The sequence below is a fragment of the Aplidium turbinatum genome, chromosome 7, assembly GCF_918807975.1.
Source record: "Aplidium turbinatum chromosome 7, kaAplTurb1.1, whole genome shotgun sequence".
NCBI classification, from domain to species: Eukaryota; Metazoa; Chordata; class Ascidiacea; order Aplousobranchia; family Polyclinidae; genus Aplidium; species Aplidium turbinatum.
This window is the reverse complement of record NC_137478.1, coordinates 19,386,418-19,413,688: the sequence shown is the minus strand read 5'-3', so window position 1 is coordinate 19,413,688 and position 27,271 is coordinate 19,386,418. Positions and strand designations below refer to the sequence as shown.

Below are 27,271 nucleotides of genomic sequence, written 5' to 3'. Positions count from 1 at the left end.
GTACAGACAGGAAATATTTTTCACTTTCCAACTTTGAGAGACTATGGAATGCATCCTGAGAAGAAAACTGAATTTGCAGACCAACTTGAAAACATTGTATGAATTTTTGGCTCGTTTCAGGACTTCAAATTTCATGAACATTTGTTTGGTATGCTCTCTTCGCCATTCAACACAGACATTGACAAAGCACCAGCAGATATAACTTGAACTTACTGATTTTCAAGAGAAAAAAGGATTTGAAAGCAAAGTATTTAGAAATGAATCTTGGCGATTTTCACCGAAAACATCTCAACTAAGATGACTTTCCACATTTGAAAAAATCCATGGCTTCAAAAATGGCTTTTTTTGGCTCAACGTATTTGTGCAAATTCAATGTTAACTGGGATGGTGCAATGCAAACGAACACAAGGACGACAAAAAATGAAATATTTTGACAATATCAAGCAAATTACAGGAATAAAAAGCATGCCGGAAGCACTAATAAAAACAAGACAGAACAAAATGGAGGCAGTTCATAAGGGAGATCACAGCTGATCAAACATGATTGAAATACAATTGGTCGTGAATTTAAGTGGCCCATTTGTGACATGATCAATCTGTTCAAGAAGAAGATTTGTGCAAACATTTTTTTCTAAAATGGGCGTCATGACATCATCTTATCGATCGGTTCTGACAGACAAACACTTGGAAAATGGACTTCGAATTGCGAGCACTTCCATTAAACTAAATTTGGAAAAATGCCGTTGGGAAAAGAAGCCTGCTGCAAATTTCTCACTGAACTCGTTTGAAGACGGTGTCACAATAAATTAGAATAGCAGTTTTCTTCAGAAATTTATGTGTCTTAACTTATTATTTTTGAAAAAAGATAGCCCCTAATAACGCCATAAGAATAACATGAATAACAAAAAAACTACTTTTTTGTGCCTGCAACTACTAGCCTATAAATCATGTTAAATAAACGCGCGGCCCGCGGCTTCACCCAGTTATTTATATCTGGCCCTCCTGTAATAAAGGTTGCACACCCCTGGACTAACTGGTTCTCCAAACATCACACTGGTTTTGTAATACTAGGGGAAGACGAGGCAAAGCGGGACGCGGGGCAAAGCGGGACATCGCAATTTCTCACGTTTTGTGCTCTTTGGCTCCCTCTAACCAGAAGCACTACATTAAACTGCACACCCCTGGTTGTGTTTTTAAAACTCGTGTTAGGCAACTATTAACTGTTTTTGCTGTAAAAAAATTTCGACTGGCAGAGCACAACGCGTGTCGTGAGGAAGTAAAATGTGTTTTGGCATGGTTTGTTATAAGAAAGAGATGGAAAAGTAGCTACCACATTCGTTAGCATAAGCGAATTTTTTGGTAGCTTTGTTTTTATCTTAGACATTGAGACAGTATTTGTTGGTAACAAAAGCAACTTTTACCTAAAACTTTACAGGTTTCAGCAGAGATGTTATTTTCTAAAGGCTATACTTTGGGGCAAAGTGGGACAGCTGTATTAGGGCAAAGTGGGACAGTGCATTAGGGCAACATGAGACTCTAGAAGTCTAGATTGTATCTGTGGTTTTTCTGTAAATTGAATTTTTGTTTATACCTCTTTTAGCCTTCAAGATTGTAAAATGTTTATCAGCATTCTTTTATATTGTACCGGTAGACCTACACAATTTAATTCTGACAATGGTTCGTCGCTATAATAAGAGAAAAACTGATATAGGTAAATGGACAGACAGGCTATCAATATTAAGAATGCAATAGAAGATGTGAAAAGCAAGAAGTTGTCTTTGAGAGAAGCGGCTAAACAGTACCAAATAATGCAAAAACGAAGTGTCCCGCTTTGCCCCACGACTGGGGCAAAGCGGGACATTTAAAAAAAAATTCTTTTTTGATTTGTACTGTAACAGTAGAAAGATTCCGCTTGATCTTCGAACCAAATACGCTGACCAACTAAGGCTTTCAATCAAAAAAGAAATTAACTAAATCCAACCATCACTGTTGCTGAAATTACGTTTTTACGAAAAGTGTCCCGCTTTTCCCCGTCTTCCCCTATGTGAAATTAAGTTCTACAAAATGTGACCACCACTCAAGATAGCTCAGTGTTTAACATTAACACGTGACTTCTAGAATGAAGAAGCTTCAAGATCAAGCGCTGCTGGTTCCACTCTCAGAGTGTGAGCTTGAGCAACGCATGTTAAGGACTGGTCTCCATTCAGCGGCATCTAATGGATGGAATAATTCCCCAGCAACAAGACTTTAACTAGGGACAGTAGAATAACGGGACGACTCGCTTCATTGATTGTTCTTTCGATATGGACAGCTGGAGGGTCACTGCAAAATTTAAAAATTGGCAGAACTGCAAAAATTTTTGTTTGCTTTTACATAAATTCATTTTCAACAAATGAAATGCTATGTTTTGCGCGAGGTTTAGGATGCTAGAACATCGACAGAACCTTCCTACAGCAGTGTGAGGTTAACTACTATTACCACTGTAGCGTGAAATCTATTGCTACATTATTATGACTAGTATAGCATTACATAAGCATGATATCACATAATTTAATACATTTATTTTGGCAAAACACACTTTGTGCACACGCAGCCAGATCACATAGGCTACTCTGCACCTGGATATTCGACAAATCGCGGTAGATCTCAAGCTCTAGTTGCACCAAATTTTGTTATAACATTTTGACCCTCCAGTTGTCCACCTTTTTGAGTGCACAATCCCCTACTTCTACAATCCCTAACTTTAACAATAGGAAACTTCACTTTGTCAATCTTGCTGACCGAGCCTGCATCAGTGATTCAAAGCCTCTACAAGTATGCGAAACTGCCTAGGTTAAGCTCTGCATGAAGCTTTCCCAGTCCGAGGATAAAGATTCAATCAACGCTCAACAAATTTTACTTAATCTGTGTGCCACTCTCTGTTCGATTTCATTAGTTAAACAGTATCAATCAGCATGCAATCCATGCATGTGTGCTGATTATGTAGTGGATGTCCAGTAGTCCAAAGCATTCTCTCATATTTAGCTGTAAATTATTGCAGCAACACCCCGAGCACATCGGTGGTGATGATCCGAGAATGATGTCTGGATATGTACATGTATGAGTTTATTCTTTAAATTTGAACCAACAAATCTTTAAACCAACAGGACGCATTAATTCAAAAGGTTGCAACCGAAAAAGGCCTAACTAACAGAACTTGTTGAGCCGAATCAAATCATGACTGGTATCATAAATTAAACTGACACCACAACTGAACTGGTACCACAACTGTAAACAAAGCGTGGTGAACTTACTGAAAGATGCAATGACTGAAAAAAATCGTAATAATTAAATTCGACGTTAGACGCATTGGTTTAAGAGAAAACCCAGTGTGGTTGGAATGCTCCAATCGATGCACTTAATCACGACACACAAATGCACTGTGGCATGCAGCAGATGCACAATGCTAAAAAGACGTAAAACTACATGTATATGTATCAAACTAACGATTGCAAGAATGCGCTCAAATTATTAGTTAGCGTTTCAAATTCCTAATAAGCTCACACCTAGCTAGTGTTTCAAATTATTAATCATGACACACTTGACTTATGGCGAAACTACAGGGACTAAAGGCTTCCAAGATTTCATGACATCAATAAGACAGAAGGGAACACCAGTGACGATCGGTGAGGGAAAGCAAGGAAAGCAGTGCGTACCTGAGCGAAAACTATGCAAAATATAATGACTGAATTCTAGGTTTAACTTCTTAAATATAATTTTTATCACGTCTATTTAACTTGAAAATTACTGTGTTCGTGACTAGAATTACTCGTAACGCTTTTGAGTAGTCGAAGTCCTCACCAAACCGCATGTCTTGCCTATAACTGCCAATTAGCTCAAACGCTCCTGTCAGAAACAACCACTGACGCTCCAGGGAAATCAACTTGCAAAGTTGCTTTCCCCACGTTCAAAAACGTCAAAAAACGCCTTCGTTTTATCCAATCATGACTCGTTTTGCAAAACGTCACCAGCTGCTTAGCCAATCAGATGTGTTATGGTTAGAGTTGCTTTCCCAGTGACGTCAATGCGTACAATGGCTAGACTATCTCGTCATACGCACAGAATGGTCTCTCGTCACGGTACACAGCACAGCATCATAAAGGCGAAAAGATGGCGAGTACTGGGTAGCTCCAAATTTAGTCACATTGTAGCTTACTCGAGTTGGTGGAAAACAGCATAGCCTAAGTGTTTTTGTAGTGTAGGCTTAACTGAATATCTGAGAATGAACATTCATGACGAATTAAATATTTAGAAAACTATTATTCCATGTCTAACACTGGATTTTGGTCTTGCAACGTTAAAATTAAGATTGTTTATGACTTCTAAACATTAAATGGATGTATGATCACGACATAGGCAAAGCACAATTTGACAGATTTTTATCTTTGATTTGCTTTGGAAATGCTCTCAGAGCGCACCAAATTGGAAGTGTTTTTTAAAAAATTCTGGGGAGGCCCCCCAGACCCCCCGCTGGAAGTGTTCAACACGCCTTCGGGCTTCGCCCGACGGTTATGCCCTCCGTGCCTACTACCTTGCTGCAGCATATTTCCAAGTTGCTTTCCCAACGGTTTAAGCCACCGAACGTCACTGGGGAACACAATAATTTCGCTGGAGCTACAGTGCTCAATGGATGATCAAATAGGGTGTGTGCAGAACACACCGTCGGATTTTTTCATCATCACCGGTGGCAGGCTTTACATGTTATCGTTGTGGTCGCACCTGCCAGTCACGCATTGGATGTTTTAGCCATAAGGCTTGCAAATGATGTCATTTTTAAACTGTTATCTTCGTTCCGAAGTACTGCCTTATTGTATGGTGTCAGACACAATTGCAGCATATTTCCAAGTTGCTTTCCCAACGGTTTAAGCCACCGAACGTCACTGGGGAACACAATAATGTCGCTGGAGCTACAGTGCTCAATGGATGATCAAATAGGGTGTGTGCAGAACACACCGTCGGATTTTTTCATCATCACCGGTGGCAGGCTTTACATGTTATCGTTGTGGTCGCACCTGCCAGTCACGCATTGGATGTTTTAGCCATAAGGCTTGCAAATGATGTGATTTTTAAACTGTTATCTTCGTTCTGAAGTACTGCCTTATTGTATGGTGTCAGACACACAACTGCATTGGTTGCATTTTACTCTGGGTTTCTGTGGTTCTTCAAACTACTTTTCAAACAGCTTTTATTTTATGGTCAACATGCCAATAATTTTTTTTTTCAGTGTTTTTATGTGTTCCAACGCTTAACCATGGACTTGTGCATATTAGTTCATTGGTTGTTTCCTCTTCTCGAAGAGCAGTAGGTGCCACAGTAGAAGTCAGTGGAAATATCACCATTACAAACAGCTGGGACTATCCTGCGTCAATTATGTGGCACTACAAAGGCGTGAGTATGAATATAAGAACTCACACTTTTTGTGCTAAATTCAAGGTATTTTGAAGTCATTGAAGTAGCCTACAGGTACATTCTTATTGTAGAATCTGTTATTGACTACAGCTTGTGTGATTTTTAAGTTATTTACCGCAATGGAAATATTTATTAAGTATCATATATGTGTGCAACATAAAAATTATAGCAAACAGTGGTTAACGGACATGTATTTAAAGTTAGCTTATGCATTATACTTAGTGCTGTAGATAAAAATCTGCCTAGATAGTAGTTAGTAGTTGCCTTCTTTTCAACGTCTAGGACCTATATTGCCATTTGATGGGCCAGATGTAGCATCCATTAGTTCTACTGATCTTTTACCAGCATATGGATTCAGCACCTCAAAATTAATACGAAACAGTCAGCAAAGTCTTTTTTAAAGTAGTTGTCAAATTGATTGTGGAAATCTTTATCCTTTGACTGAGAAGGCTTTCTTGAAAGATTTATCATGTGGCTATTTCCTGTTGTTGCAGAGGCTTTGAACCACTGACGCAGGTCAATTAAGTCACTGAGGTTAACGGAGTGATGTTTCCTTTTGTCGTTATCTGCAAATTACTTTACAAAGCAGTATTTTGATGCATTGCTTAAGCGCACTCCCAGAGAGTAGAACCAGACCTGCTTGATCTTATGGTTTCTTTGTGCACAAAGTCTTAACTAATGACACCACCACCCATGAAATGATATCAGCAGCAAGTCAACATAGTCACAAACCTGGCCTATATACATGCAAGAGTGAGACTTGTATAAATGCTTGTTGAGAAATTCCAAAGAATTTGTAATTTTTTGTCAACGGTTTAAACTCAAACTGACGTTCTGGTTTAGCATATCATAGGCCTACAGCAGGCCTCGAAATATCCGGCGGTCATGGCGGATATAACCTCCGGAATGACCTCGAATGTCTGCCGAAGCCGACTCATTGGTCGGTCATAAATGACCGCTGCGAAATTCTTCACAAAAATAGAGCTAATGCAGCAAAAATATATTTTAAATTTGAATTGTTACAATTGTTTGTTTAACGCGAACAAATACGGAGCTGAAACAATAATAGTACAGGCAATTGCTTTAAAGATCACATTAGAGTGGCGTGCTTAACGAGTTGTAAAGTAGCCATTTTTACATCATTTCAACGCCTTGCAATGTTGCCTTGAAATAAAGTTGTCTGAACTTTTCGGCAGGATATGTATTTTAATTTTAACAATGAGGATTATTGCGTTACATTGATCGTTTGTTAAAAAGAAACGTCACAGAAAAGCAAGTCTCAGCTGGGTTCCGCACGTGCTTAGGCGAATTTGTCTGGATGGTCCTGAGCTGGATATTTACGACCCCGCGCCGGCAGTAATCGCTTAGCACAACGATTCTATAACGCGAAAACCACGGAATAAGTGATCGTAGTTGATTTTGTAATGAGGAAATTTGGATAGTCATTACACGATTGTCATTAACGCACTGATTTATTTGCAAGCAATCTGCTACAGTATACTTCAGGGTCGGTTAATTAAACCATCAACCATTGCAGAGTTATTTTGTTGTAGAAAATCTTCTACAAACACGCCTACACAATACTGTAGTATGATTTTGTGCAAAATCTACATGCAAAAAATATGTCCGGTTGAGATATTTAATGTCCGCTGAAAGAGCCAATCCGGTAGGACATGCTTGACCGCCGGAAAAAAGTGCAAATTTCGTGGCCTGCTACATTATAAGTGAAGTTATAGCGGTCTGATGTCAAACAAACAGTTCCTGTTTGTAAACCATATGCAAGGTAGGTAGCAAGGTATGCGAATGACTTCCAAGAGAATATGTATATAAACAAGTGTCATGGTTTTTCTATCTCTTACACGTAAAGAGACTGTGGAAAAAGTGTTGACGTAGTTTATTGGGATATCAAACGTAACAGTCAATTTAAATGGTCGAATAGTACATGTGAGATTGTGGATAAAAATCCTTGAAGGAGTTTTAAAAACGAATGGTTCAACACTTCTGACAACTCATCAAAATAACTGTAAACAGCAATAACTTTCTTACTTTCACAATAGTTTCCAACACTTGTAGCCTAACTCTTATAATCGACTTCAAAGTACTTCACTCACAACTTCTCATACAACTCTAATCTCGATCACAACTTCTAATTACAGCTTCCAATATCTATTCATTACATCTCATAAGTTTGTGGTTGCATGAACTACTTACGAAAGTGTTTCTCAAAACCGTAATTGTGACGTTTTCTGCGATACTTTTCACCGTTTCCAATGTTCAGTGCAGCAGCAAGCCAGATGATCCACCTTCCACATCGAAAACACGTCCTCTTCGGACAGTCCTTGACCACTGGCCAGGTGGCCTTTTCCTTGACAGTTGTAGCGAGCATTTGCAACAAAGGCCTCGCAATTAAAGGCCACTTCAGGACAAAAATCGACAAGACCTCGCAATAGGGACAGTAGAATATCGGGATGCGCAACTACATCCGCTTTTGGCTTATCCGCAACACTAGAAGGGTTACGTTTTTTTCTGATTTACAAAATAATGTACATTTTATAGGTTATATAAGAAGAATGAAGTTGGTTTTAAAGTAATTTAAGGTTTTTAGTTGAAAACAAGCGAGCAACAAAGCGTGAAAAAAATGTCAAATTGGCAATTGACCCTTCTAATGTTGGCGGAACAACGGAGTTGCGCGTCCCGGTATCTACCGTCCCTACCTCGCAAGTGTTCATCATCATCGGCCATGCCGGAATAAGGCGTCGGCTACCATGAGTCTCCACAATGATCGATTGTCCAATGTCCATAGTTCTTATTAAGACTACAGAATTTTGGTTTGTCTATGTTGAAATATTTTTGAAGATTTCCAAACGTCGATGCTCCCATTGCCTCTAACCAGGAAGTCGTCCCATCAATGCCGAGTGTTCAATTCCGCATTTGCGGTAGACATGCTCGATAAATGTCATTTGCCTTTATTGATAGTTGTAATGAGGACGCTAGGGGTGCACCCAGAGCGTCTCCACTCTCAACACTTCTTTGTTAGTGATCTTATCCATCAAGTTAATTCCCATAATTCTTCAAATGAACCAAACTTCAGCACTGTTGATCTTCTTTTCTATCTGCGGGCATACAGTCCAGGATTCACAGCCATATAGCAGAACTGACCAAATGTACAGTTGTACACATGTAAAATTCTTTTTCTAGTGTTTATAGAGAGATTGAGTTAGATTTCAGTATTTTGATGAAAGCTTGTATGGATTGTGCAATTCTTGATTTTACATCGCTCCCTCCAGCATCAACCATTCGAAGTGACTATAGAACCCAGATAGTTGAAGCTTTACTTGTGAGACCGTTGTATTCTGTATTTTGATTGTGCATACTGGAGTTATTTCCTTTGATGAGATAGTCATGCTGAAGGTTTTCGTTGCATTCAAATTAAGTCCAAGGTTCTCATTTTGCTTAATGACTATGTCGAGTAAGTTTTGTAAACTAGAGTTTGATGTGGTGATTAGTCTGGTACCGTGTCGTCTGCGTATCTTATTGTTGTTGAAGTATTGTCCGTTTATCGAGACGCCTTCTTCTTCATCTAGACGTCGCAAGATCATTTCGCCGTAGAGTGAGAAAAGATCAGGTGAGATCACGCACCCCTGTCTAACACCTCTCCAAATTTGTGTCCACTTGCTTAGCTTGCCATCTATCTGGAGTCTGGACTGCTACTGATTGATTCCAGTAGAGATTTCTGAGATGTCGGAGGTCTTTACCATCTGTGTCTGAGCTGTCAAGCATCTCCATAAGTGGTTCATGTCTTACACGGTCGAAAACTTTGCTGTAGGGGAAGGTGGGTGAGTTGAGCAATGGGGTAAGTTGAGCAACCCCTAGTTCCGGGAAAACGGAAAAGCTAAAACGAATTTTTCCGCCACCAAGTTATTTTACCCATAATGCCTTTTAAGCCACTATATCGACCTAAACAACTGGAAGCTTTGTTTAGGAATGGTTCCAGTTTTTTGAGTTTAGGTGCTTAAGAGTAAATATTTGGCAGCGGCGGAAATTTCTGTTTATTGAATTATTAGTAGAGATAGATGAAATTCGTTTTGTAATTGAGGTAGACGTTACATCTGCCTCGGCTTGTAGCCAATAATGCAATATAGTTTTCTAGCAGTCTTTGAAAAAATTAACTTTTTTTAAAAACGGTGGAGATGGGGTAAGTTGAGCAATTGCTCTTGGGGTAAGCTGAGTAAGCTTTTTTCTTTCCTTTTCATGATAAAGCTACAATTGATGTACACTTTGTACAGGTTACCTTTTCAAATATATTGTTTGGTCAGTTAATACAATGCCACGTATATACCAAAGAAAAACAAACAGGGGAACATTCAAGATGCTGTGCTGAGGAGTGCAGCTGATAATTAATGTTATAAATGGAAAATCCGTAAATGCTGCTTCTATTGATCATGGTATTAAACGGATGACGCTGACTCGTTACATGAATCGAGTGAAGAATGCTGTCGCTGCCGATAATGTGACTTCAGTCAGTAGAGCTATGCAGAGCCAGCGGTATGGTTTTGCTAACCATACCACCCCATACATCGCATCAACTACAGCCTATAGACAAGGCTGTGTACGGACCGTACACAGCCTTGTAGGCCTACTACAGCATTACGTGATCGGTCTGCAATAGATTTTTCCAAAAACTCCTCACTATAGCCTAACATTTAAATAGTTTATATGGTGATATATTGAAAACTGGGGCAACCACTCCCTCCCTACAGTAGATACGAAGACCAAAAACATATTCTGAGTGGTAAATCAATGGCTCAGTTGCAATCAAAACATGTATTAATACTAACTCTGCAACTTAAGAAAGTGAAGTTGTCTTGATTTCTTATTGATGTAAGCAATCAACGCCTTAATTCATTGTTGCTCAACTTACCCCATGCTGTTGCTCAACTTACCCCATTAAAAAAGGGTGGGGTAAGTTGAGCAACTTTTACAAAACTACTCAGATCAGATGAAATATAAGAGACAAGAAAAATATTTTTGCTTTGAAGCAGGGCCAATGAGCATATCTTTAACATCCATGACAAAAATTTTCTCCGACGCCTGACACATTTTCAAGAAACGCGTGTGTATAAAAACTTGCTCAACTTACCCCACCTTCCCCTAGTCCATAAAGCAAAGCTACAGGTCTTCTCTGCGTTCTATCGACCTCACAGCAAGTGTCCAGATTAGGAATATGGCGTTTCTAGTTCCTTTGTCTTTCACAAATCCGCATTGCACATCTGACATTTCGGGATTGATACATCTGCGCAAGTACAGGTTGCGCCAGAAAAAACTACCGCATTTCAAATTGTTACTGTACCAAGGCTGTAGCAGTCTGACAGGAGGTTGAATTGAAATTTTGCAGCAAAGTACTTACCATTTGTGTTTCAGGTTTTAGTTTTTATAAATAAATAATTTTTGTGCAAATTTTTAAATTTTTTTATCGATATGTTAAATGGCCTGGACTGGCGAACACCGTGAATTCATTGTGGAAGATTTCATTAGAAATGGGAAAATTAAGAAATTTTAAGGCTCATTTCAAACTAAACCGCAACGATTCTGGTCCTAATCAAAAATCTGTAATGCTCTGGGTCAAAAATTTCAGAGCTACGGGTTCAGCACTAAAGCGAAAGCCACCCGGAAGGCCTAGAAGTGTTCGAACTCCAACAAACATCCTTGCTGTAAAAGAGTCAATTTAGCAATCTCTTAGTCATTCAGCTCGCAAGCACGCCTCGGCATTGAGGCTTTTGAGCGAAATACATCAAATGGTAACCTTTTCACTTTGAGATGAGACAATAAATGTTTTGATTGCTTATAAATTTTGTCTCTTCATCCTAGTTTGAAATGTGGTAGGTTTTTTTGGCGCACCTTGTATTACTAAATCAAAATAACACACTTGTTCAAGTTCACAGAATGTAGCTTGCCGTCTGGGCAACACCTATTGATTGTGACAACAAGAGAGTTTTAGTAAGTGTGAATTCATTTGCTTACTTTCATTTATGTACGGTAATAGTGATTATTATGATTTAATAATCAACTATAATAATCAAAAGAATCAAAAGATAGAGGAGGTTGATCAATACAAATATCTAGGGAAACTGATAACACCAGGAAACGAAAAAACTGAGATCGACACTGAGATCACCCAAAGGATAACATCAGGCTGGAGAAGATTTGGTCAACATAGCACTTTTTTAAAGAACAAGAACATTCCAATTAGCCTAAAACGAAAAATCTTCTACACAGTAATATTGCCAACATTAACATACGGAGCAGAAACATGGTCACTCACAAAACAGCAAACAAGAAAACTGGCAGCAGCACAAAGGAACATGGAAAGAATAATATTAAACATAAATAGAAAAGACAAGATTAGAAATGAAGTCATCAGAAACAAAACTTGTATCAAAGATGTCATAGAAACAGCAACAAACCTGAAGTGGCAATGGACGGGACATGTAGCAAGAATGAGACAACAGATGGGCCAAGATAACCACAGAATGGACACCAAGATATGCAAGAAGAACTAGAGAGAGACCAAAAAGAAGATGGCGAGATGACAAAGAAGAAAAGATTGGCATCACCTGGATGAGAACAGCAAAAGACAGAATGGAGTGGTGGAAACATATTTGGAGGCCATCTGCCAACAGTGGCATGACCGGCTGGTGGCATGACCGGCTGGATGATGATGATGATTTAAATTTTGTCGTTATGTATTTTTTATGGTTCTATTTTTTAGGATAACCAAACTTAGTGGGATCCATGCCTGTGTATATTTTCAATTTCATTTCAACTTGATGCAAAAGTTTTGTTCTTTGTACCAACTTGAAGGTAAGGGCCTATGGAACATTTCTGGTTCGAGTGTCAAGCTGTCAGATGAAAAAAAAAGGCCGCCAAAATCCAAGATGGCTGCCAATTTCCAGATTTTTTTACATTGTGCCTCGTAACTTTTATAATATTGAACCTAGAATGGTGATTTTAGTTTCGAAAACTAGGTTTGTATGTATGAGTATTTCAGTTAAAATAAAATAAACACGATTGTAGAAATATGTTTTCTTATATTGAGTTAACTTCCGAATAAATGTGCAACAATCTGTTGTTAGTTCTGCGTTAGAAGTAAGAATGACTGCAAAATAGCGAAGCAATGCAGAGCAGACAAGATAGTTAGTCGAAGGCACACAAGAATGCAAAATTTGTACATCAATACAGATTCAGCTCGTATAGTTAAGGCAAAACTGTCCGCACCAAAAAGATGTTTGGCACGCAATAAGTCATTAACATTAGCACATAGCCACATAATTCGAAAACTTGCAGGCTGCGTTCAAAAGGTTGCCGTCCCTTGGTTTAGGGTCATAAAGCAAACTCAGTCATAACAAAAGGCTTGCTAAATTGCTAGAAAAAACTCTTTGAAGCAATACATTCAATAAGAAAATGGCTAACAAATTACCGGTCCGAAGGCCCATACATTGTAATAATTGTAACTGTACAGTATATAGTATATGCATGTAAATATTGAAAATTGTTCTGTAGCAGCTATTTCTTGCATGTGCACTTGCACTGACGTGTGCATTTTAACTTAGTCTTTACGCATTTGCACCGAGAGCAGGTAATTGTGCAAGTGCACTTCACATCTAGATAGAGCACATCCTTGGCGAGGGCAGCGTGGTCTAAATGGGAAGCAGCTTGCCGTCCTCTTCCTTCCATCCCTGGTCAATTGAGTTGATGCAGGCATCATAAACATTTGGACATGGGCTGTTTCCCAGATGCTTGTTTGGAAGACACTTCTTTTAAGATGTTGATCCAAAGCATCGCAAGTTGGGGGAATTCTCTCCACGTCCCTAGTTGTCTGTGAGAACAACTTCATTCGTACGAGGTCAACATCATTGTCCTCATTTGATTCATTTGAGTACAGTCTGCAGACAAAGTTTTTTGCCACTTCCTTTAACCTTGTGGATGTTTGGAATGGAGGGTCGGCAATAGTTGCAAATTGCTCCATAAGGGATGGAACTTCGTGCATCACGATCGCTTACTCTTGAACTTGAAAGAAAAAGTACTGTCTGATCCAGTAAATGCATGGAAGAGGGCCATGGCTTTGCATATTGTCGTGCCTAGGTTTATGGCAATAGTATTCAGGGAGATCATTTTGTTTCTCTTTCCCGCTTTAATTAAGATCCAAATTTCTACTGCCGGTTTCAGAGCCTTTATGTGATGAAAGTTACTCAGAAAAATTACGACGACATCTGTGTCTCCAGTATACACCATCCCCGGAATGGCCCGTTTTGGCGATTCCGATTTGGCGAGTCCAATTCGGCTAGTCCGATTCGGCGAGTGCCCTATTCGGCGAGAGCCTTTTTCGGCGAGTTCCCTATTCGGCGATTTTTTGAATTTTTTTTTTAAATTATCGGGTACCGTAGCCTAATTAATAATTATCATTGCCGTTTTAGGGTTGGGGTCTTATTTCAACGTTTAGCGATGTTAAAATGATGTAAAAGCGGCAATGATAATTAGGCTACGGTTTAGTAGCAGACCCCAGCATCCCAATTGACGAAGATTGGAGGGCGTGGAGAAGATGTACTAACACGCGCGTCAGCTTCCTCATGGTTGCGTTATTCATTGGTGGACCGTTTCCAACTTGGCGGACTTGATCACCTGCAGTGATGTAGACATTCTTTTCATTTGGGAACTCTTCTTCTGTTATCTTCGACAGGAATGTGAACAGTTCCTTCTTGTTATCAACGTTCGCCAGAAACTTCTGCCAATTTCCTGGGATTTTGGCAGTAGGCTACCAAATACGCGCTGTCGGATGCCCGTTCCTCGTTTTTCCCTTGTGCCTCTTTTGATTGTCAGTGCACGATACTGGTCCTGGATAATGTCTACTCTTGTCGATCGGTTCAAGTTATGGCAAACTCTTGGGCAAAATACCTTGTCGAAGTATGAATCAAAGGTTTTGCCTTGGACAGTGGTATCAGAAAGTGAGTGTATCAGCACTCCACCGTCAATAATAATGAAGTCGTAAACATCTGGCGCAAGTAACTCCTCGTCGACAGAAGTTGGGCTCCTTGCACTGGCTTCGTGATATATACACGCTTGCTGCAAGCAAATCTGACTTGGTACAAGAATTGAGGGACCCTTCAGAAGACAACGCAGGTGGGTATGGGGAAGATTCGTGCTGAAAAACCTTTTCCAAGTTCCCCCCGCGGCTGTCTAATACAAGAAGAGCTTTCCCGAAACGCTCTGTATGACGTTTGAAGTGCTGCATTTTCAGCTTAATTGTTGATTTTTTTTGTGTTTTCTTTTCATGGAAGAATACTAAGTTGTTGCGCTTGATCGGCGCTGTGAAAGGTATGTCATTGGAGTCAAGCACACTCTGTCTGAAGTTATTGTAGCCTACTGCTCTTGTCCCAGAAACTCGACTTTATGGACAGATACAGCAGCAACCGCCTACTCACACATCTTGTTATCTAATGTACCATGTCTCCACTGAACTTCTCAAAAGGATTCCCACTGCTCAGCAACACCTCCATCAGGTCTTTAACATGGCGTACAAATCGGTGCTAAGATGCACATCCTTCCTCATGATGAGGGAGTTCTTCTTTACCATCATCGTAAGCATTTACACCACTGGGCCAGTGAATATCCAGCGTTCCAACATGTCAAGATTCTCAGTGAGACCAATAATGCCACCAACTCCTTTCACCCTTTTATTGGCTTGCTCGTGTGCTTGATCGATAGGTAAGAATGAGAAACGGCGATTGCTTTGAGTTAGTGATCCAAGTTATCCAGAGCTGCCACCTTGAAAATGCCCTGACGCAAGTTTGTAGGACAAACTATATCAGCGTTGTTGCTTGCATGATCTACAATCGTCTGTGAAAATCTAGATTCAATGCAGAGGACTTTCTAGATTCAATGCAATGCAGATGACACGCTCAGAGCATAGCTGTGTAGCATTTGTACCAGCTTCCTGCTTCTTGTTTTGGAATGCAATTTGAGGGCCAGAAACACTGCAAGTGGAGGCTCACAATGAAAGTTTGCAGAAAGAGAAGTCATATTTAACATGGCCAACTGACTCACAGAGAGAATATTCCTAGAAGTCTCTTGTACTGGTAATGATTTGGGTTCTTTGAAGAGTTGACGGAAAAAAATACTTCATACGTTGTGGAACAGATGTTTCTTCGCAACAATTGGGAAATGAGCCATCGAACCTGAATGCAATGTCGTGATCCAAAACAGTTTTACGGAGAATTGATGCTGCCATTAGTAATGTACGTACTTCCTCATCTAGTGTTTGAGTTGCACCTGATATGACCTTTCTAGCCATCCTCGAACAAATGATGAAAACTTGGCCTCGGATACCTTTCTCCTCTGCTAAATTCGGGAAGTGTTCCAGGACTCTTTCCTTTAGGTGTGTTTGGTTCACGGTCTTCTGGATTCCATGTTGTTCTAATCGCTCGGTCATCATATCTGTCAGGTCTCGCAATGCAAAAAATTTTACGACCTCCAGTGACTACTTCCTTTGTAAATTGGAGCAGTTCATTTTCTGATGTGCTTTCGAGATTTTCCCTAGTTGTATCTGTTTTACAAATCGCACCGTAACGGCGATTGAACCCTGTGAAGCAGTTCCGGTGGTACTTAGCTTCAATGGCGACCAGATCGCCTTCGGCAAGGAGTGCCACAATACGCTCTTTCCCCATCGCGACCGCCTTGTCATGTATCTGTTGGGTGAGTGTTACCTTCTGGAAAGAATGATCCGCTACATTTGTTTCATCACCACAGAAGATAGCCTACACAGTACACACATTACAATTAACCGTTGCGTGACTACGTAGTGATCCTTTTCTTGCAGGATACCATCCTTTGTTATGGCCTTGTCTAGCATGGCCAAGTGCTGATGCTCTGTATTCTGTAAAGCTGACGACAAGATTTATGCCAGGATGCACGATTCTTTTGCATGGATTCTTCATCTGGTAGTTCCATATATGAGTGGGGAAAAGCACCAATTTCTCTGAACTTATTTGCGAAGCTGGTGATTTGTGTGTAGACTCCCTCTCTACGACTGGTGACTGGATTCGCAAGAAGACAGACTAGCACTTCTCCAGTAAGCTTTTGACACAAAATACACAACTGCCACATCGTCATACTTACCTGAGCCATCCTAACAGAAACAATCAGTCAGTAGCTTATGAATCATACATAAACACATTGACGTAGACACCAAAATCACCACTCTGTGCTCCAATTATGTTTATTTTAGTTTTATTGAATTACTCATACATACAAACCTAAGTTTAAAGACCACAATCACCATTCTAGGTTCAATAGTACAAAAGTTACGAGACATAATGTGAAAAAATCTGAAAATTGACCGCTATCTTGTATTTTGGCCGCCATTTTGTTTTATTTATCTGCCAGCTTCACATTCGAACCAAAATTGTTTTATAGGTACTTACTTTCAAATTGGTTACTGAAAACGAAACTTTTGCATCAAGTTGAAATGACTGAGTGCCTGGGCACCCCACAAACTGTGTTTTGGTAGCGTTGGCAATGCATAACAAAAGCTATTGCAAATATTGCTACTGCACAGCAGTGAGACGCTCTTTGAAAGTTTGAAAAAACGCTGAACTATATGTTTAACATTCGTTTAACTAAAGAAGTTTGTAAAGTTTGTAAAAAAAAAAAATCTGTAAAGCTTTTTTCATGCTGTATAATGTTTTATAGCCATTAATTGCAACTGTGCATATGACCAATGAGACCACAATTCATGTGATGTGCAGGAGACTAGTCTGTTACGATCGATCTTTCATCAGGTAATTCATGAGTAGTTGATTCATTTGTTAGAATTATTTTAGGGGTCTGCCAAGTAAGATTTTTCATCTGGGTTTAAACAACAAAAAGTTTGCAAAGTAAAGCTTTCTTCAGTTGAATCAACGTTTGAATGCTGATGCAGTACATATAAATTGCAGTTTGATAAAGAGCTGATAATTTTTGTCACATGAAAGAAGATCGGCGTCACTGTATAAAGCAAGCCAATATCTATCTGTCATTTTGTAATTGTAATCATTTTTGTAATCACTGTAATCTCATCGCGGTAATTTCATCGTGGTAATTTCATAGCAGTAATTTCATCACATGGTAATTACATCGCATACATTGTCATCGCATTGTAATTACATCGCAAGACACCACATCGTCAGTAATTTAATCGCCTTCGTCAACGTCCACCCATTTCTTTTTAAAGTGAAAAGGCGGATGATAAAGTAAATGAAACCCATTAAAATTCAAAGTTCAAAGTTGTTGTAATAAGTAGCTAACTGCTCTTGTTGTAATAAGCAAATTAAAATGAAGTAACCATATTAAAAATATCTGAGACAGTTGCTTTTTAATCAAAACGACAAGTTATGTGCAATTCCTCTTAAGAAATCCAGAATTTCGCGATTTTCAAAATCGTTGACTATTCTTTAAATTCTGGTACCTAACCCTAACCCTGCTGGAGTGCTGGTAGCCTACGCAGCTCTCATACTGCGATGTAATTACCTGACGATGTGATATACTGCGATGTAATTACCATGCGATGAAATTACCACGATGAAATTACTGCGATGATATTACCGGACACCATCATTTTTGGCATTCAGCTATGAAGAAATGGAATTCAGCTTATCTACTAACTATATACTATATCATATAGTTAGTAGATAAGCGTCTTTCCATTTTCTGTATTGAGTTAGTAGGCTACAGATCTAGGGGACGCATATCTTTATTGGGTAAAGGTATAAACCGTTTTGTGATTAAAATACAAGTAAATTTAAATCATATTACCGTAACTATTTCAAAATAGTCTTTTTGCTTTATTTTTGAAATTTTTCTTCTTTAATTTTAATCAAAATCAACTTGGCTAGTTAAGCAAACTAAAACTTGTCAAATACTCAATTACCGTTTCGCGACACACTATTTTGTACTTTTTTTCTGACCATTTTTTTCATTTTTCAGTATGTGTATCAATCCATCCGGAGGCTGTATTATCATTCATCATATTTATGTATATATATCCTGCATAGCTGGCATATATCCTGCACATCTGGCACTCGTTGGGAAGATTGTCTCACCAACGATGCAATCCTTGATCGCGCTAGGTTGCCCAGTTCAGAAGCCACCATATTGCAACACCGCCTTGGCTAGACAGGACATGTCGTGCGAATGGACCCAACGAGGCTCCCTCGAATAACGCTTTATGGTGAGCTAGAGACTGGGAAAAGACCCTCCGGAAGACCAAAAATGAGATACAAAGATCAGCTGAAAGTCTCCCTCAACCATGCAAACATTGATCTGGATTCATGGGAACAACTCGCTAGTGACAGTTCACTCTGGAGAAAAAGAACTAGGGAAGGCACGAAAATTTTCGAAAAAAAACAGGATACAAAAAGCCCAAGAAAAAGGAAACATTTGAAAAGAAAAGCTAAAACTACCACGCTCCCTCCCTCCATACAATGTGCTTTTTGCCCACGTCTTTTCCATCATAAGCCTCCAAAGCCACATACGACATCACCATCCAAAGCCAAATTTGATTTGAAGACAAACCAATGCTCGGACACGAGCTGGAGCCGATGATCCTGCATAGCCGAGTGATGAGAGCGCTGGTACGTCACTCGAATGGGCGTCGGTTTAACACCGCTCGAGAGTATGCGGCTGTGTCTTCGGCAGGGCACATAAAGACATGCCGTTGAGAGCCCTTGATTTCTTTCATGATTATGAACAGAACGCTGATCTAGAGAGAAGCTGCTACGGTACTTTTAGGACTTTGGCCTACCATCGAGAGCCCTTGATTTATTTCATGATTATGAACAAAACGCTGCTCTAGAGAGAAACTCCTAACTGCCCTTCTAGAGCTATGGCCTGCTGAACTGAGGTCAATATCGACAGCGGGGATGGCTCAAGACACCAAAAACTCAGTTGACTTACCTGTAGTACCGCTGGCAACATCTATTACGGTAATCTATAGTAAACAATGACTATGACAACATCAGCTAAACAGTAAGGAAAGTTTGAACCCAAACCTTTTGCCCCACTGTTCTTGCGAGTAGCATAGATGGTTGCTTACTTACTACTTAGCTACGGTATACCGTAATTGTTTTTCAGCGCCAAAACAATAACAACTTATCCGTATCATGTTGTACTTCACAAAATGGTCATTAAGAGGCTTGAACTGTCGGACAATGGAGCTCAAGTCATTCTTTCTCATCGATTAAATCGAAAATCTGCTTCTTTAAACGTTGCATGTGAGTTCGCTTGTGGCTAGAGAGTCTTTGTTTAGCCACGATGTTTTGTTCAGTAAATTATGAATTATTATACTTTTACAAAGTAGGCCTAAGTTTAATTTCATGTGTGTATTTTGTGTACTGAATGTTTAAATACGAATCTCTTGTATAAACGTTGGAATGGCTCAGGTTTCACATGCCATGCGGCAATAAGATTTTGTTTGTATGATTTATTGATTGAATCTTTTTCCTCGGACTGGGAAAGCTTCTGAGAGCTCAATCCTGGTGTCGTGTCATTTGCGTTGTACAGTAGAAACTCCTGCCGCGTCCCACGCATAATACCTTTGGCCAACGCACCTGTTGAGTTGGCGCTCTTACTTTGTTTACTTGCTTGTTATGTTGAGGTGCGGTTCAGGTTGATAATCTTATTTGTCTGAAGTACTAATTTATTTGTTTATATTTATTTAGATCAGTAGTTCTCAACCTTTTTTTTAGCGCGTACCACCTCGAGGTTCTATGACCTTGTTGCGTACGGTACCAACAAATTATCGACAAACTCAACTTTACTCAAAATGTATATAGGATTATTAACAGGGGCGGATTAACTAATTAGTCAGCACGAAAATTTCGAAAAAAGTAAGGCCCATTACTCTCGAAGAAGTTCAAGTTGATTACAAAAAAAGGTCACCCCGCCGGGCTAATAATCCCCTGATTTTTACTAAGAACACACACTAACAAGACAAAATTTAATTTGATGCTTGCAATTGTTTCTTCTCCATAAGCTGATCTAGGCGGAGTCCAACTGAGCTTACAGCGCATCGGAAATCGTATCCAGGAGTTTCAAGGCAATTTCGACTCTTGGTTTTGATGCACAGCAAGGAAGAGAAACCCTGTTTACACTCCCATGCACTTGTATGTAGAGGCCATGCTCAGCCAGAAGTTTATTGTAGAAAATTCCTTGTGCATTGTTTTTGCTGTCTCATTAGATTGAATGTCAATGATATCTTCTTGCTCTCCCGTTCCTACAGGTAGAAGAGATGGATTTATGGGTTTTAGGATTTACAGATGGATTTCGTCGTAGCCAGATTGCCGTCGCAACCGTAGGCATAGGGAATAGTCATTTCGATGGCGTGGTTTCGATTCTCACCCCTGCCATTACTCATTTTTCTTCTGTAATTATCAAACAGTTCCAAGCAAGTATTAACTTTCTGGCTGAGGGATAGAAGGCTGGTGGCGGTTACCGAGATTGGCAAAGTGCAGTTTCCGATATGTGTTGAAATGTTGTTGCCTTAAAACTAACCCATCCACTGGGTGCTGCTTAATGGAGAGTAGTCCTGAAACGCGTTGCTCAAACGCACACCCCGAGATTCGAATCAGTGCCGCTTGATCATGAAGTTTCTTTGTTCGTAAAGTTATGCGCTAAATAAACTCAGCTATCAGGTTGTCATATTCAAGGCTGTGCAGTGTAACCTAAAGTGCCCGACTCTGGCTTGGCAATTTTTTTATTGGCACCTGTCAGAAAACGGATATGGAACTGGAAAACAAATATCAAAAGTTTAAGGACCGATTCTGCTTGCACCATATTTTTTCCGATATCACAGCTGTGATTGAATGAAACGCGCGGTTTTCTGGCTTTGTTCTTTTGTTACTTTTTATTGAAATCATGTTCTTATTTTTAGCTTGTCTGCTTCCTTCAATTCGTGGCGCATTTGCGGTAACCTCCGAGCCAATGTGCGGTCTGGGTTGCACAGCGACCTATCGATGCAGTGCTGGCCACAACCTGGTATCGGACAATACGACAACGGCAAAATGCACGGAATACGCCACTCTTGATCAAATACCTTCTATAGAATGCGAAATTAGTTAGTATCTTATTTTCGTGTGCTTTCTTCCTCGTTACTTCAAACGGTTTTCGTAAGCTAAATTATTATTAATTTTATACCAGGCTATGCACAAATTGCACATGCAATGATGTGAATTTTCCAAGACTGTATGTTCATTGTTCAGTTATATTTTATTTCTGACCAATACAACGAAAACGATGCATGCCAATAAGGCAGAGATCCAGGAAAAACGTACAAGCGACAAAGCCGAACTAAAATAGCCTAGTCTCTTAACCCTGCAGTAGTATAATGAAATAAACTACTTGAGCGTGTTATATTGAACCGTGATATTGTGTCACGTTGACTACAAATGAATTTTTGTCATTATAATACTAAACAAAATTTTATTTTTCTAAACATAATTTGAAATGAACCGATCCGAAATTTCCCTAAAAAGTTCAAAAAAATCTGAAATATTTTATTCAATATCTTTTGATACTGCCGTTTAATGCAAACAAACTTGTCGTTTAACCTTTGCTCTACCTTTTTCAGCTAAATGTCCAGTCACTTCTGTTGGTGACAACACGATAGCTCCTTTGCAATTTGCGGCTACAATACCTTACAACCACAGACTAAAGTTTCTTTGCAAAGTCGGCTACAGAGGCGGGGGAGCGACTTACGTGTGCGATGCTACAGGAAAGATGGTTCTTGTGTCCCCTCCAGCAAGTTGCAAGACAAGTGGGTTACGTTGAGTACTTTGGAAAGCATTACGCTTGCATATAGCATTTAGTCGCACCTGGGGATGTGAGTCGTTATTTTGCTTGCGATTGAAAAAAAGCAAAACATCTGACTGCCTGTCTTTGCAGGCATTGAGCCAGCTTCACTGCGCACCAGTGTGCAGTTTTTTTTCCTCAGCCGTCAAGCGCAAAAATTCGGCTGTAGTGCGGACGACGGACGTTACAGTGCAGACATGTTGCGCTGGGGCTTGGCGGAGAGTGCTGCCTGTGGGAATATGGGTGTGGTGAAATGCCGACAGCAGCCCATACTGTTTTTTTTTCGCTCAGACTTTTCGGTCATTTGTCCGAAATGACTTGAAAAAATTTGGTCATTTTTTCTGATGAAAATATTTCCTTTCAAGTAGCTGATACAAACCAAAATTTGCACTTCCTGACTAGCTACAACATTAAGTTTCGCTGAGAAACGTTGTTTTTTTCGGACATTTTGACCGAATTGACTATATATTTTTTCTGACATTTTGACCGAATTGACTATATTCATTTTCGGACATTTTGCTAAAAAATCGGTCAATGACCGATAAATGACCGAAAAAAACAAACAAACTCAGAGCCCATGTAATCAAAAGTTGCCCGCTGTGCATACCACCCCATGGTAGGAAAGGCCTAGTCTTCATTGACGATGACACCAGGCAGTGGTTAAAAGACAGGTGTCCTGATATACTGTAAAGCGTCAACATGATAGATAGAAGATTGCTGCTACTGTTGGCGCGAATATATTGCTTTTTGTTTACACATTCGTTCATGAATTTGCGAATTTATGCTACGAACTTCAACGTATGGGAATTGATTTTTTTCCGTGTAGCTCAACAGAAAAAATTGGTAAAAATTTTAGGTGTTCAAGTGTTCACAAAAGTTTATGTTGTTTCTTAATTTTTATGCAGTCGTCTGCTTTGTATCATCAATCACTGATGAGACGATCAAGCCGGTTGCCAGTATCGCTGCAGCGAGGTTCAACGAGCGCGTACAGTTTAAGTGTAAAACTGGCTACAGTGGCGTTGGTGCAGCGTACGTTTGCAATGCTGTTGGTAGATTTACACTGGCCACTTTTCCTGCAGTGTGCGTTGAAAGTAAGTCTTCCTCTTTTTCTTCTCTTGCATTGTGATTTACTTGTTTTGCATTACGAGAAAAATACTTTAGAAAGCTTATCTATGTTTTGAAGATTAACCTTTATCGTAGTAACAAATATTGACAACACACTTGAGCACAGTTTGCACTTGAAATAAAATACAAGCTTCGTAGATTATAGATTTTGGAAAATCTCCATTGTGACGTTATGCTTGACGTAGGGTATGCAAAAAACAAAACAACGCGTGTAGGGTTTCAACATCTACAGGAGCTTTTCATTCCCTGTTTAAGTTTTTGTCCCATCAGCTCTCCGTTTAAAAGATGTGGCATTACCTTTAGAGGTTTCATACAAAACACTAAAACAGCTGTAGCAAAGCAACCGCCAGTGACTGCTGTTGCTCGTGTTACAAAACTTGATTAAGATCTTAGAAAGTTATCTTCTATCTGTTGAAAGGCTGTTTTTTGTTGTTGCAGAAATTCAAGCATCCAACAATCCCCCCAGCTCATTTAACGCCAAGACATCTAGCGAAGGTATTAGCTATGTAACTGCAATGGTTTTGAGAAACATTCAAGTTCACAAAATAGTCAACTGGCAGTTTTTGCCTTCAGTTTGACAGTTGTTACATATGCTTTTAGAAGGTAAGTAACTTGAACACACTTCTTAAATGTAGTTGTTTCAGGCTGCTTTTGCAGTCGGACTAAGATTCAAACGACTTCACTTAAGTGAGCAACATGTCGGCGTAACTGAGTAGCCACATGCTATCTTGATGCTCAGTGATTGACACCACGTATGTTGTCGTAGAAGCGCCAGCCCCAATCAGCATCATAATCTCAATCATGGTTCTCTGTGTTGTGCTGGTTCTATTTATTCTTGGAATACTCAACTGCAAGATCCCGGATGCGCTCAAGAGAAGGTGCGTCATACGAGGTTGTGTCGTACCTTGCACGAGTCGCCCGATAGATGAGTTGGTTAAACGCATGACTTTATGAACAAAAATACTTAAAGATAGCGGCGCTGGTTTGACTGTCGAAGTGTGCGCTCGAGCGACGCATTCCAAAGACTTCTCCCTATTCAGCGGCACCCAGTAGATGTAATAACTCACTGACACTTCAACAAGCGGAAATTTCGCGCTGCCAAATTCGGTGACCTGGCCTGCGTCATCATCATCATCATCATAATCCATCGTCGGTTTGTTCCCCACTAGTGGGGGTGGCCGATTGTTTCAGCGCAGCAATTGTTTTAATCCCTTTTCTCCATTTCACCCTGTCCCTTGCATCTTCCTCCTTCAGTCCGACTTTTTTAAATTCATCCTTCACTTGTTGTTTCCACGTTCTTCTTGGACGACCGCGTTTCCTCTTCCCATCCACCTTTAGATCTAGTGCCTTTCTAAGAAAACTTCCTTCCTCCCTCCTTATCACATGTCCATACCATCTTACTCCATTTGCCCTTGCCAGTTGGTCTATGGTCTCTCATCTCTAGCATATCCAACAATTCTTCAGTCCTTTTTTCCCTTGTCAATGGTCAATGGTACAAAACCTCTACAAGCATGCGAAACTGCCAGAATTAAGCTTTCACAAAATTTTTCTCAGTCCTGGGATGAAGATTCAATCCATGAAATTCCTGATCCCACGAGTCCATTCTTCTACAGTCTGCTCTGCGCCGGTATTATCATGAAAGACTCATTTTCATATCTGTTAATTAATTGACCACATAGAAGTATTTTTGTTTATGATACGGATGTATTGAACATGGGGCTGTGGTTGCAAATGGGCCAATGCTCCTCAAATTTGAAAAAAAAAGAACATTCAGATAGATGCACTCTAAAATCTATATGCTGTTGAAGCTGTGACTGCCGATCTTTTGTGTAATAAACTTTATTCAAAATTGGTTGGATTGAAGCCGATGCTGCAATAACAAAATAAATGTAAGAATCAATGTTTGAAGAATACCGCAAGTTTTGGACCTAACTAGGTTTGGTGGATATCGAAGCAAAAAGTTGTGAAGACTTGTTAGTATTCCCTTGGGGTTTGATCACTTTTTATAAAAAAAAATTTTGTTTAACTTTTCTTTTGCGTTTAGGTCAGTAACAGAACGCTAGTATCCCTTGACGGTGAGAAACACAATCCTTTTCAAAGGTGCAATTCTGTCATGTTCATCCTGCAAGAATGATAAAGTTTGTGCGTGTTGGAAGTTAAACCGGCTCGAAACAAAGTGTAAAAAAATAACCCCGTTGGTCTATGGGTCAACACGTTTGTTTCATTTCTTCAAGAGACCGCCTTATCATGAAATATTGATAATGTACAACAATGTTGAAAAAAAAACTCAACAGTAACCGGTATTTGTTTGAAATGTCTGTCTTTGATATGTCACTATTTCTTGTCTTATAATTTCGACTGCAATAACATTAGAAGTGAACATGTTTGTATGTTAGTTCTTTTATTAATGACGACACTAAAAAAAAATGCTTCAAAGTTGCAATTTTATCCATCATATTGATGTTTGGTTGGATTCCTGCCGAACGAATGCATTTATAACGACAAAGATTGCTGTCACTGCAGCATCGCTATTTTTTTTTATCTTGTATTTTTTTTTCGTGCACATTTGCATGACCAGTGACCACACAATCGGATCAAGATTAGTGTTTGTTATGCTCAAGACTTAACTGCAATAAGCCAGATTAAACGTCATTGCATCATTTCTTGCTTTCAAACCCCAACTGCTTGCTGCTCGGGAGGTCTTCACTTTTCAATATTATCTTGAAGAAACCTGATTTTCTAAACAGCATTTTCAATAACTTACAAAGCCTACAAGAGACTTTAAACTACATAAACTTTGTTGGCCAACCTGCGTCAGTGAACCAGTTTTAGTGTTAAATTGCATGGATGGAGTTAGGAAGACATCTCCACTTTTTTGTTGCAGATTTTAAATGTTTAGCTTTTTGCGTTGTGTTTAACCAAAACTTATAGACGCAACTTATAGTATTTGTACGTTGGTAAACACGCGTACCCTATAGCTTACACATTTTATTGTTTTTGACAGTGATGTACGCGCATACAAAAACTATTGACGCAAACGTTCGAAAAATCATACGTCGTATGCGTCAACGTAACTTTAAAAAAAGTTGGCGGCGTCAGCGCGTACACTAGCGTAAACTCATTTTGTTTGCTCGGTGCCAAACATTTACACGGTGTAAACCACTCGAAAGAAACAAGTTTTTTTTTAAATTTTCACGAAGAAACACAAGCATCTGAAAGTGTTCATCTGACATTTTGCTGCGTTTTGGTTTCAATATGTATTTGCCCATTGAAAACATTCTTTCAACTTATTCAAAATTTTGAAAGTTTGATAAAAATGCAAACAACAGCTAAGACATTAAAAAGTATGCGTTGACGCTATGCGCTAAAAAACCGCGAAAACTTTACGGCGTAGCCTCAAGCGACAATTATTATTTTAAAAAATGTGGCCGCAAGCGTTAGCGCAAACAAAAAGTCTACGGCGTAGAATTTGCGACGTATACGTACATCTCTGGTTTTTGACTTGTAGCTACTCGCCTCTTCGTATTATTGAGATATTTAGTAGGCCTACCGGTAATGTTGTTCAAGAAAATCAAGAGCGTAGCCTATAGCCTACCAGAAAGCGCAGCTGACGTGGTCTTGATTTTAATGTTAGGGTGTGTTTTGCAGAAGTGCTGCCAGATCTTCTGTATGCTACATTTATAGTTAAAATCATAGCATCTTTTCACATATAAGCTGGGTGGGCAATTGCCATTTTTTTAAGTTAATTTAAAAATAATTTAAAATTTTTTTAAATAGCCTATAATTTATTTTTAAAATTAAAAAAATAAAATAATTTATT

The 27,271-nt window shown here is 39.4% G+C and overlaps 1 protein-coding gene across 1 annotated transcript in view; it reads left to right on the top strand.

Annotated features, from left to right (window-relative positions):
* LOC145773982 (uncharacterized) overlaps nt 1–26,111 on the top strand; it is a 29,174-nt gene extending 3,063 nt beyond the window's left edge. Inside the window, exons 2-10 of the mRNA XM_082585109.1 lie at nt 5,264–5,427; nt 17,194–17,282; nt 19,612–19,751; nt 21,410–21,592; nt 22,106–22,291; nt 23,232–23,417; nt 23,890–23,946; nt 24,218–24,329; nt 25,496–26,111. Of these exons, the coding sequence (XP_082441235.1) occupies nt 5,264–5,427; nt 17,194–17,282; nt 19,612–19,751; nt 21,410–21,592; nt 22,106–22,291; nt 23,232–23,417; nt 23,890–23,946; nt 24,218–24,329; nt 25,496–25,514 (1,136 nt within the window). The 3' untranslated portion in view covers nt 25,515–26,111. The remainder of the gene's footprint in view (nt 1–5,263; nt 5,428–17,193; nt 17,283–19,611; nt 19,752–21,409; nt 21,593–22,105; nt 22,292–23,231; nt 23,418–23,889; nt 23,947–24,217; nt 24,330–25,495) is intronic.
* The last annotated feature ends 1,160 nt before the right edge of the window (nt 26,112–27,271 follow it).